The following is a 12,285-nucleotide window of genomic DNA, read 5'->3' as shown; positions in this document are numbered from 1 at the left end:
CGCCCGCCCCCGCCGGAAGTGGCCTCCGCCGGAAAGAGGAAGCGCGAGGGAGAGCGATGGCGCCCGGAGGGGCCCTGAGAGTGTGAGCCCCGGACAGGCCCCCCTCCCTCCCCTCCTCCTCCTTCCCGGGGCTCCGGCCAAGGCCGCCTCCGTCCGCCTTCCTCCCCCCCCCTGACGCGCCTTCTCTCTCTCTCTCTCCCCCCCCTCCAGGCTGGTCTGCGGGGACGTGGAGGGTCGCCTGGGCTCCCTGTACAGCCGCGTGCAGGCGGCGCAGAGCAAGAGCGGCTCTTTCGACGTAAGGGCGCCCCTTCCCCTCGCCTCCCCCCTCGCCTCCTCCGGGGCCTCCTCCTGAACGTCTCCCCGGTCTTCTCTTGCAGCTCCTCTTGTGCGTGGGGAACTTCTTCGGCTCGGCCCAAGACCCAGAATGGGAGGAATACCAGACAGGAGCCAAGAAAGGTAGGGCGAGGTTGCGGGAGGCAGGAAGGCGGGGAGCTGATCCAAAGCTGAACATGAATGAACGGCAGCTAAAGTCTTCGCTCTAGTCCTCACCTGAAGACTGCACAAAACAAAGCCATGCTTCCCCTGCCCGCCCCCCTCATGTTCTTAGGAGGGTCCCTTCTCCAGGCTTCAGAGTGTGGCTGGAAGTGGGGGACAGAAAAGGATCCTCCTACCCTTCCACTCTGTAGTTTTAATCTGAAATCCTCGGCACACTCCTGCACCTAGAGCTCAGAAACTGCTCGTGCTAATGAAATTGCCTTTCACAAAATGTGCCCAGAACAATGGGCATTTCAAACCCTGACTCCCAGCCCCTCTCCCTCACCTCAGGCTGTTTTCCAGCCAAGGTGATGATCTGTGTCTGGGCTGCAGCCCTTCAGACTTTCACTGTGGGGTCACACATCTGCATTGTTCTCCCTGTGAAGGACCCCTTTCCATGTAGGAAGCTCACTCTCTCTCTAGCCTACACCACAGTGCCCAGTCATATCTTTTTCAAAAGCCAGCACTTTCTCTGAAATGAATTGTCTGTGGAGAAAGAAATAATAAAAATTAATTAATTTATACCCCATCCATCTGGCTGCATTTCCCCAGCCACTCTGGGTGGCTTCTGACAAAAGATTAAAAATACATTAAAACATCAGTCATTAAAAACTTCCCTAAACAGGGCTGCCTTCAAATGTCTTCTAAGCGTCAGATGGTTGTTTATTTCTTTGACATCTGATGGGAGGGCGTTCCCATCAGGTGCCACCACCGAGAAATAACAGCCCTGCAAAGTTCATCTCATTTGGGCCATGGTGGCTTTGTCTCCCTCAGCTCCTATACAGACATACGTCTTGGGTGCCAACAACAGTGAAACAGCACAATGTTTTCCAGATGCCAGCGGATGCGAACTAGCGGAGAACATCACTTACCTGGGTAACTTTATGCTTATTGTTTACTACATTTAATTAAAAGGAAGGAGGAAAATGTCTGAGAGTAGCTTCTTAAAAAAATAAAGGCAAAGTTACCCTTGACTGTTAGAGTCGCGGATGACTCTGGGGTTGCACGTTCATCTCGCTCCATAGGCCGAGGGAGCTGGCGTTTGTCCGCAGACAGCTTCCGGGTCATGTGGCTAAGCCGCTTCTGGCAAACCAGAGCAGCATACGGAAACACCGTTTACCTTCCTGCCGGAGCAGTACCCATTTATCTACTTGCACTTGACGTGCTTTCAAACTGCTAGGTGAGCAGGAGCTGGGACCGAACAACGGGAACTCACCCTGTCACGGGGATTCGAACTGCCGACCTTCTGATTGGCAAGCCCTAGGCTCTGTGGTTTAGACCACAGAGAGATACAGAGAGATAAATCAGCTAAAAACCAAATTTAAAATGATGTACCATACAGAATCCTAAAACTGTTCGTCCAACAATCCAATAAAAAGGACGATCCCTCCCCATGCCCACTAAAAGATGAGCACCACAATAGAGGTGAAGAACCACCAAAGCCCGGGCAAATAGAAAGGTTTCAGGCTTGCACCTAAAAGCTGATGAGGGGAGGAGGAGCTGACTGCTCTTGAGACTCAGACATGGTTTGGGCCCCGATTTAGGGCTCTGTGGGAACCATATGTTTACTTTCCTTCAAACCAGCAAGACCAGAAATTGTTTCTTTTTCCAAATGGAAAGTTACTGTGCCAAATGAGATTTCTCACTTGGGTCCTTCCTTGCTGGGGTCTGGGCTTGGGAGCACGGCTGCCACCTGCCCCTTCTTTAGTGGAGAACAAAGATTTTTGATCTTCAGCCTTCTTGTTTAGAGGAGAGGGATGGTGCCTCTCTGACCTCTCTCAATGCTCCCAAGAAGGTGATGGTGTGGGGCTCCCCAAGGTTTCTCCCCCTGTTCACTCAGCCCCCACCCCACTCCAGGCCAAGCTACCTGACCCATGAATTGAATGGGTCATAATGCAGGCATCTGCCAGGCTCTACCAGGGACTGGGAAAAGACTGGGAATTTTTACTGGCCAGGGAAAAGTTCTTTCCAGCACAAGGCAGAGAGGCTCCTTCCCTGTCTCTTGAACAAATCAGAATTCCAGCATATACACCCAACTAGGATCTCTCTGGTTCTCCCTGTAGAATTAATTGTGTTCAGTCTTCAGGCACGTTGCTGGTGTGTCAAAGGGTTCCATCCTGACCGTTGTGTTCTGTGCTGTGCATGTAGGGCGTAAAGGGGTCTTCAGCGGAGCCTCTGGGCTGCAGATTGCCTACCTCAGTGGGACTGAGTCCACAGGGGGGGAGCCAACTCCAGCCCACTGCTTCAGCACCAAGGATGTGACTGATCTCAAAACCTCCCTGCTGTCTGCCTCTAAGTTCAAAGGCGTAGACATCTTGCTGACATCTTCTTGGCCAAAAGGAGTAGAAATTTTTGGAAATAGCCCTGTAAGTATCCAGTTTTGGGTGGGAGGGGCTTGTATGTTCTGTTGCATAGAAATCCACATTCTGGATTGGTGGTGGTGGTGATTGTAAATCTGTGCTTGAAATTATACACCACTTTGGAAAAGCAGGAACAGTAAGGAATACCACGAAGTCAACTGAAACAAAAATATGTGGTGATGTGCAATACTTGAACCCAGAGGATGGCAATAGATAAATGTGGCTCAGCGTTGGAAGAAAATAAATGCTGACTACAAGAGTGGGATGCAGGCATAATAAATAAATTTTGCAGTGACAATAAAGGAACAGGAAATAGCCCAACCCTTTCTAAAATGGGCAAAGGAAATGCATAACAGTATATCCAAAACTGTGGTAAACAGTTATCAAACCAAATGCTGTCATTGTTTCAAAAGTCTGAGAGAAGAAGAAAGTCTCCATTAAACTGAGAGCCAGAAGGCCAGCTGTGCTTCTGGCTGGAGACCCTTCTCAGGCTTGGGCCCACCATGGGGAAGCCACCAAGCCCCAGCCTGAGATCAGACGAAGGGGGGTGCAGCACGAGGCCCCCTTCAGAGACCTCCACAGGTGAGCCGTTTACCATGGAAGCCAGACAGCCTTTCAGCAGCCTGGCCCAGATGTGGAGGGGGCTGTGCTGGAGGGAGAGGCTTTCTCGGAAGCAGGTTTACCTTCCCCAAGAAAACAGTCCTTTCCTTCTGCAGTTCACAAACATGGGCAGAGGGGGACGTTCTTTCTTGGGGCTGCTAACAAATCCACAGAAATGTGAAACAAAATATGTGTGTTTGTGTTTTAAACAGGGTGACATAGACACTAAGAAATGTGGCTCCGGCCTGGTGTCTTTACTAGCTGCGAGTCTGAAACCACGGTACCATTTTGCTGCCCTGCAGAAGGTCTATTACGAAAGGCTTCCCTACAGGTACACAGAGCCTGGGATCGCAGTTTGCTGACTGGCTGGTGTCTCTGTGTTTTGCAGTCCCATGCATTAGGCCAGGGAGGAATATTGTTTATTATTATTATTTATATGATAACTATTGCTGTGCATAAGTGGCCTCTTGAAATTCTCCAAGCAATTTCTTTGCATTGAGTCCTCTTGGAGAGGCAGAGGGGGAATCTGCTTGCTACCCTGATATTTTGGGATTTTATAGAATTCCAAATTTGTTCTGCATTGATGGTTCCGCCTGTAGCCCATCTCGTGCCCCTCCCATAACTGGAAAGCGGTGCTGTGAAGCAGGACACCTTTCAGCGTGGGAGTTTTGGAATCTCCTTCCCTGGAGGCTTTCAATGTGTGACTTGCTGAGCTGCTCTGGAAGAAGCTGAACTCTGTCCAGATTCCATGTGGACCTGTGCATGGCACTTCTTTGGCTTCTCTGATTCCTGCTGGAAGTGGCCTCACTCTTTTCTTCTGCAGGAACCACGCAGTTCTCCAGGAGGCAGCCCAGCATGTCAGCAGGTTCATCGCCTTGGCCGGGGTGGGCAATCCCGACAAGAGGAAGGTACAGAGAGTTCCAGGGACCTCCTGTCTCCTCTGATGAGAATTGTCAAAGTAATCACCGTTTCATTGATGGAAACAAGTCACTTGTTTGTGACTCTCTTTGCTGTTCACTTTCTCCAGTATCTCTACGCCTTCAGCATCCTCCCAATGAGCTCCATGGAGCCTGCAGAGCTGGTCAAGCAGCCGCAAGATGTGACGGAGAACCCCTATCGAAGGCCTGGGGGCGGCAAGAGCTGTGCCCACCTGCTGCCGGATGAAAAGGTACCAGGGCGGGGGCTGCACATGTGCATTTCCAGCAAAGCCCCCCCCCCCATTTGCCTCTGCATTGGAATTGTCTTCACAAACTTTAATTGGCTTATCGTTAGTGTGTCACCTGCCCTGGGATAGTGTGTCACCTGAGAGGAAGGTGGGATCTAAATCTGACATGTTTAAGAACATGTAAGGGACGCAGGTGGCGCTGTGGGTTAAAGCCTCAGCACCTAGGACTTGCCGATCGAAAGGTCGGCGGTTCGAATCCCTGCGGCGGGGTGCGCTCCCGCTGCTCGGTCCCAGCGCCTGCCAACCTAGCAGTTCGAAAGCACCTCCGGGTGCAAGTAGATAAATAGGGACCGCTTACCAGCGGGAAGGTAAACGGCGTTTCCGTGTGCGGCTCTGGCTCGCCAGAGCAGCGATGTCACGCTGGCCACGTGACCCGGAAGTGTCTCCGGACAGCGCTGGCCCCTGGCCTCTTAAGTGAGATGGGCGCACAACCCCAGAGTCTGTCAAGACTGGCCCGTACGGGCAGGGGTACCTTTACCTTTACCTTTAAGGAGAGCCCAGCAGCAGGATCAGGCCAAAGGGGACCCATTCAGTCCCACATCCTCTTCCTCTCTTATGGCCAGCCAAGTGTCCACTATGGGGAGCCCCCAAGCAGCACGCCAGCCACTTGCGATGCTCAGCATTTGGGATTGGGAGGGTTGGCCGTTTCTGGCCGGCTGGGTGATAGGCACGTGGGGGAGGGAGGTTGCGGAGCTGGTGGCTTCAGCAGCCAGGGAATGGTCAGTAGAAGGAGCCATTCCCTTTTCTGCATCCAGAAGATCCTGGCCAGAATTCACTTCATGCCCAGCAGGACTGCCACTCCCCCCCCCCCCGCATCCCCCAGAAACAGCTCATGGGGGGAGGACAGGGGAGGTTGTTCCACCTGGGGAGCTGAGATGCTTTCTCAGTCACAGCCTTCATCCTGGCACAACACTGAGTTCCACTGATCCTCCCTCTGCACAGAGTTGCATTTGGATCATCTCCCAAGTTTCCTCCGAAAGAAACTTCCAGCAGGCTGTGCCCTGTCTGCTCGTCCTGCTGCTCACTATTTTGGGTCTCCTTCAGAAAAGAGTTTTGTTCCTAGGGTTCCAGAGGAAGGATTGCCAGGCCTCAAGGCGCATGGAAGCAGCCCTTCCCCTGCCTGCTCTCCAGATGGTGGCTTGATAGCAGCCCTTCTCCTTTCCTCTGCAGGAGGAGCCGGCTCCCCAGTTCTTCTTTGACTTAAGCAGCAAGCCAAAAGGAAGGAAGCGCAGACCAGAAGGTGGGGAGGGGCAGCAGCCCAAGCGTGCCCCCGGCAAGCCCCGTGAGTACCAGGCCCACACCTCTCTCCATGGGCTGGCAGAGGGTGGACTTCTCCCTTCAGGCCAGGAATTGGATTTGCCTTTTGTGGGGTTGTTTCCGCACTTCTTCCATGGAGACTCTGACTGGGCGGCAGGCAGAGAACAGAGCCACTTAAGGGGGAGGCTCTAGACTTGCTACTCACTTGCTACAACACAGTACAAAACATAAAGGTAATTGCACTACACCATTAAAGAGCACACACACACAGTGGAGGCAGCAGCAGGCGACCTTGCTGGGGAAAGGACTCTGCAGATGTGGAGCCATAGCAGAAAAGGCCCTTCTCTTGCACCACCCTCCCAGTCTCCCTCAGGGGGTCTGGCAGGTCTCTTTTGTGGGAGAGGGGCTCCAGAAGATAACAGGGTCCTAATAATAATAATAATTTCTTATTTATACCTTGCCCATCTGCTGCGATTGTCCAGCCACTCTGGGCGGCTACCAACAGGATGATAATAAGAATAATACATGATAAAAAGTTAGGGCTTATCCCTAATTCGCAAAGAGCTTCCTGGGTCAAAACCAGCCCTTTGAATGAGGCTTGGAAGTGCCCAATCACTTCCAAGCGGAGCTGCAACAGGATTCACGTTATAGGATCTGCTTGCCCCCAACCTGTCAACTGTCAAGCAGCTGCACAAATTCAGCCTTCCAAGCCACTTCCTAGGGCAGCCCCCCAATGAAGCACATTGCAGTAGTCCAGCCTTAGGTTGCCAAGTTCCCCCTGCCCAGAGGGTTCCCCTTAGGCTACTGTCCTATGCTGAGAGAAGGGAGTTGTCTGTGGCTGGCTGGCGAAAGAGTCTTCCCACCTTGGATGGGCTTTTGATCCTCAAGGGAGAGGGCTCCCTTGCCTGAGTCAGCTTGAGCCCCCTCGTAGCACATGCCTGTTCTCTGCCTGTGGGGCTCCCCCTGAGATCCCCATTGTGCTTGGGAAGAAGCAGTGGCCATGCCTGGGGGCTCAGGGGCAAGAAGCGAGGGAATGTCAGCTTCCCCCCATGAGTCCAGCACAGCCTTGGCCTGCAGGAGGGTCTTTCTGGAGGCCTGGCCCACCAAGTTGCCCGGACCAAACAGTGCTCTTTCTGCCTCCCGCTGGCCATCCTGCGACACACGTGCGAGTGTTTGTCTCTCTCCCCCTCCCCCTGCCTGTTTAAGCCCTGCCAACGGCCGCCTGCTGGTTTTGCCTTGCTAGCCCAGAAGTCGAGAAGCATTTGGTGGTGAGCATCGGCACGCACGTGAGTCCCTCTTTCTTTCTGCCTTGGTCCCTTTCGGAGCTTGCCGGGCATTGTGTGGGTCTGAGATGGACTCACAGCTGAGGACAGGAGTTGCTGCAGGGAGGCTGGCCATGACTTGGCCTCCTGGAGGGGAGGCTGCTGGGAAGTCTGGCAGGGAGGCTTGGTTCCCTCTTAAAGGACTTCCCGTGGTTTTCTGTCCCGTCCCTGGATGCTGCTCTTGAGCTGCTCTTTGGTATCTCTCGGTGTGCAAGGAAGCAGCAGCTGATCCGGGGAAACCTCAGTATGACCACCGGGAGAGCCGCCTTGGGGCTCTGGGCTGCTTCAGCTTTGACCCGGCTGGTGTCGCTGCCGGAGCTAGCGGGGTGGGGTGCTAACCCTTTGTGTTCCTCTGCGCCTGGTTCTGCTGCAGTGCTACCTGGCTCTGGCCAAAGGGGGCTTGACTCCAGACCACGTCCTCATCTTGCCCATTGGGCACTGCCAGTCGATGGTGGACCTGGCATCAGAGGTGGTGGAGGAAGTAGAGCAGTACAAGTCCGCCCTGAAAAGGTTCTTTGGGGCCAGAGGGAAGAGATTCGTGGCCTTTGAGAGGAACTACCGCAGTCAGCACCTCCAGCTCCAGGTGAGAGGCCTCTGGGTTAGTCCCTCAGGAACAGGCGAGGGATGGCCATGGGCGTAAGAGCAGTGGGGTGCTCCTCCTTCCTTCCATCCTTCTGGGGAGCAGATTGCAGTTGCTGCTGGGCTCTCAGAGCCTGGGCAGCTGTTGTGGCAGTTCTGCGTAGCCGGCCAGAGACAGTGTCTGAGCGGCGTCTGGCTGTCACAGAGAGTGTGGAGGAGGCCAGAGAGTGGAGGGCTCCTGGAGAGTGCAGAGTCCCCGGCTGCTGCTGCTCACCTCCTACAGCTACAGGAAAGCTTTCCTTTCCTTCTTTCCTCAAATTTCATAAGTTTAAGCCTGCAGGAGAGGCTCTCTGCCTTTCACCATGATGACAAGCTGCACTGAGGGACGCCCTGTGGGCCCCTGTGATGGTACTCTCAGCTTGCTTTGCAGTTCTGCTCTTAGGCTGCGATGCCAACTCCTCTGTGCTGTGATTCCCATCCCCCAGGTGGTTCCTGTTCCCCTGAACTGCTGCACTACGGAAGACATCAAGGAGGCCTTCATCGTCCAGGCAGAAGAGCAGCGGATCGAGTTGCTGGAGATCCCAGAGCACTCGGCTCTCAAGCAGGTAGAAGGAGCCGACCAGGGTCTCCTGGGGCCACGAGGTCCATTTCATCCGTGGCGCGGCTGGAGCTCCCCCTTCTTGGAGCAACCCCTTTGGGTGGGCCATGCTCAGAGACGGCTAGTGGCTGCATGGAGCCACCTTTTTATGCAAAATTCATCTGGATGTCCAGGAGTCAGAATTGCAGGGTTGGAAGGGACTTCAAGGGTCATCTGGTCCAGGAATCACAGCTAATCCAGGGGACCTCAGTCACTAATCCTTCCTTTGCCGCCTGCCCCATAGTCACTGACTGCCAAGTGGCTCACCTAAGCTGGAGCCATTTCTGCTTCTCTCCCCATCAGCCGAGGGGACACTTAGAGGGAAGTAGGCCTATAGCAGGGCCCGGGGGGGGGGGGCAGGTGTAATCAGAGGAAGGCCTGAGAGTCATGCAGGCCCAGCATCTGCTGCTGACAGATCCTGAACGGGAGTCCTTTTGGCTTCCCCTTCCTAGGCTGTGTGAAGACTCCTCTTCAGTAGCCATTAGGGCAGCTGCCCAGACCATCTGTGTCCTGGGCCAGCCCACAGAGCCACCCGCGGGGAGGGAGTATTGGCCTCTCCATCACTCTGCGGTTGCTTTAAGGGTCTCCAGATTTCCTGGGTCCTGCTGCAGCCATGAATAAGAATAATACAGTGGTACCTCAGTTTTTGAATGTAATCCGTTCCGGAAGACCTTTGACTTCCAAAATGTTTGAGAACCGAAACTGCAAGTTGGCTGCAAGTGGGCAGGGTCCTACCTTACCCCTGGCGTATTTGCTGCCTTTGGGTCAACAGGCAGGATAAACTTAGCAAATAACTTGTTGAAAGCTCTTACAAGGCTGGGCCCAGCACCTCCAGCTCAGCCTGGGGCTGGCAAGGCAAGAGCGAGGCTGCTCTGGTGTTCTGTCCACTCTGAGCCCTGGGGTCCCAGCAGCGGAAATGCTGCCCCAGCGCCTCGTTCTGAGGCTTTGGTTTTGTCTTTCAGATAGTCCAGCCAGGGACGCCTTATTTCTATGTGGAGCTCGATAATGGGGAGAAGCTCTTTCACCGTATTAGGAAGAGCTTTCCTCTCCAGTTTGGAAGGTTTGTCATTTGTCCCCACCCTCAATAACAGGGGCTCTGCACATGCTGGGGGGTTGCTGAGCCCCAGGATTCTCTTGGTCAGAGAATCCTAGAATTGTAGAGTTGCAAGAGATCCCAGTTGTCATCCAGCCCAGCCCCCTGCAACGTGGGAATCTCAGCTGAAACCATCCAGCCTCTGCTTGGAAACCTCCAGTATCTCTGCCCCTTCAACCTCCCCCAGCAGAAGATGCCCCAATCAGGAGTGGTTTGGGGAGGGGGCAGGAAGCCAACTGCTCTGTGGGCCTGGTGGGGTTGGGGGCGCTTGGAGAGAGCAGGCCGGGCTGACGCTTTTCTGGGCGTCCTCTCTCTCCCCTCAGGGAGGTCCTCGCCAGCGAAGCCATCCTGGCCATGCCTGGGCGGGCAGACTGGAGGAGCTGCCAGGCGGGGCAGGAGGAAGAAGCCACGGCAGCCCAAGACTTCCGCCAGGCCTTTGAGCCCTTTGACCTCGCCCAGGAAGATTAAGGGCCAGGCCGGGAGTGAGCAGGCGGCAGCACAAGCCAGCTGGATCCTGCCCTCTCTCTTCCTGTGAGGAGCCTCCTTTCCCTCCCTGCGAGGGCTCTTCTTCCACGGCCACAGAGACTGACTTCCTGCCTGGAGGGAGTGTGGCCAGCCACATCCACCGGACCCTCACCCCCCACCCCGGATCAGCTACCATTGGCCTGTCTGGCTTCCAGAGCAGAGGTGGCTGCTGGGTCTAAGTGGGGGTCCTGCGCACAACTCCAGATTGTGCTGTGGAGGAAAGGAAGGCAGCTGTTCCCTCTGAAACAGAGGCAGACTCCCCCCACACCGAGCATCTCCTATGAGGTTCAGGGAGAGAGGGGTCTCTCTGCTACAGGGTCCTCCAGGCAGGATGGGCAGTAGAGGCCATGGCAGGGCAGACTCCCCTTCCCCTCTTCATGGCTTGGCTTCAGCTCAGAAGATGCGGCTCCTGCTTCTGCTGGGAAATATTAACTGCCGGCCAAAGGCAGATTCCTAAGGATTGCTCTGAGGAGGGTGTATATAATTTGAACATATGTTGGATTGTTGTACTGTAAAAAAAAGTGTTTTGTCATAAGAAAATCCTCAAATAAAAGGGTGCTTTTATATATTTAAATACATGAGCTGAGCCCGTCTGCTCCTGGCTAGTCGGTTGGGGCTGTGGCTGTCAGAGAGGGAGGGATGTGGAGGGGAAGGGGTGGCTAATGGCTGCTCCAAAGGACCTTCATTTCATACCAGCCGTAATGTGACAGTCGGAGGGTGTTGCCTCGTGGCTTCTTCTGGGCCCACTGACCTTCCCACCCATGGAGATACCAGCTGGAATGAGAGGAGCATTTTGGCTCTTATCAAATCATTGAATCGTAGAGTTGGAAGGGACCTTGAGGATCATCTAGTCCAGCCCCCTGAAATGCAAGCATAGGCAGCTGTCCCATACAGGGTTTGAACCTGCAACCTTGGCATTATAGGCACCAGGCTCTAACCAGCGGAACTCGGGGGAAGTGTCAGCTTCGCCTTTGAGCCAGTGCCAACGACTGGGCTCAACCTCTTCAGCCCCGACTGGGCCAAGCGAGCGGGAAAAGCATTTCCAGAGACCTTCCACTGCAGGGAGCAGGTCTAAGTGCTGTGGGCTCACAACTTAGAGCTGTGAGCACCAAAGTCCATTCCAAAAGTCAGCGGAGCACAGCAGAGTATGAACCACACAAACGGCAGCTCTGAAGTATAACTTCTTTTATTCTCTGCAGCTACTGCATAAACTAACTAAAGACTAATCGGAGACGCTGGGCTGCATGAGTGTTACAGCTGCTTGAGCAGTCACCTTATCTATATACAGACAACACTCAGACTCACTTTGAAGTCAGGCTGGAGCGGAAGAAGCAATGAGCAAAATCCGCCCCCTCCTTTCTGAAACATTTGTCAGCAGATCCTTTCAATGGGAGGGGTGAAACATCCTCAAGAAGATGGTCTCTTTTGAGAAAATTCTTCAAGGAAGGTCTGCTAACCTTTGCCTTCCACAGCCCCCCTGAAGGTGGAGGGTAGAACCCTTTTAAACTGCCATAAGAGCAAAATGCTGCTTTGGGGTGTTGTCCTGCTCTCCTAACACCCCATTCACAGTTTATATTCACGATTCAGGAGGGCAACTTACTTGTAGGGCAAAGACTCTGTTGAGTGTCCCTGCAGAAAAACTTCTTAATGGTAAATGAGAGGTAAGTCTTTCCCAGAGCATTTCTGAAAATACAGCTTAAAAAATATAATGACAACGAAAAGTGATGAACAATTTATTATGTATGTTCTTCTGAACTCTTCCTAACTGCTAATTAGCTAGGCTAATGGATGCCGATACTAGTCCGTCCATGCAGTTTCCTCCTTCCTTTGTTGGGAGGTGGAGCTAAGGGAAGGAGGGAGAAGGTTCGGTAGACAAGCCAAATTTGCATTTCAGAGAGACAAGATTGAGTGAATGTTCTTAGGTTTTAGATTCCGGTAGTTAGCCGTGTTGGTCTGACATGGTCAAAATATATATATAAAACACAATAAATTGCCCAGTAGCACCTTAGAGACCAACTAAGTCTGTTCTGGGTATAAGCTTTCGTGTGCATGCACACTTCTTCAGATACACTGAAACAGAAGTCACCAGGCCCTTATATATAGTGGGAGGGTGGGGTTTTTCTGTCTCATTACATATGCTGATCCAGGGATAG

The 12,285-nt window shown here is 53.4% G+C and overlaps 1 protein-coding gene across 2 annotated transcripts; it reads left to right on the top strand.

Moving 5' to 3' along the window:
- Positions 1-3: 3 nt before the first annotated feature.
- CWF19L1 (CWF19 like cell cycle control factor 1) lies at positions 4-10,706 on the top strand. Of its 2 annotated transcripts, none has more exons than XM_081912282.1 (14): positions 4-82; positions 211-295; positions 378-456; positions 1,309-1,410; positions 2,683-2,900; positions 3,707-3,825; positions 4,318-4,402; positions 4,522-4,662; positions 5,890-6,001; positions 7,183-7,244; positions 7,672-7,881; positions 8,363-8,482; positions 9,477-9,574; positions 9,931-10,706. In XM_081912282.1, the coding sequence occupies exons 1-14, from the start codon at positions 57-59 to the stop codon at positions 10,073-10,075; spliced, it is 1,602 nt and encodes a 533-aa protein (XP_081768408.1). In that variant the 5' UTR covers positions 4-56; the 3' UTR covers positions 10,076-10,706. The 2 variants fall into 2 exon arrangements, with proteins under 2 accessions (XP_081768408.1, XP_081768407.1); XM_081912281.1 differs by having other exon boundaries at positions 7,183-7,262.
- Positions 10,707-12,285: the final 1,579 nt, after the last annotated feature.

Source organism: Podarcis melisellensis, assembly GCF_964234715.1.
Source record: "Podarcis melisellensis genome assembly, chromosome: 1".
NCBI lineage: Eukaryota > Metazoa > Chordata > Lepidosauria > Squamata > Lacertidae > Podarcis > Podarcis melisellensis.
This window is presented reverse-complemented; position numbering and strand designations above follow the sequence as displayed.

Excerpts from the sequence above, each read along its gene's own strand:
- CWF19L1 (XM_081912281.1), top strand. The coding sequence starts at position 57 with ATGGCGCCCGGAGGGGCCCTGAGAGT. Across the intron at positions 8,483-9,476 it reads AGCACTCGGCTCTCAAGCAG|ATAGTCCAGCCAGGGACGCC; the intron begins GTAGAAGGAGCC and ends TTTGTCTTTCAG. Across the intron at positions 9,575-9,930 it reads TTTCCTCTCCAGTTTGGAAG|GGAGGTCCTCGCCAGCGAAG; the intron begins GTTTGTCATTTG and ends CTCTCCCCTCAG.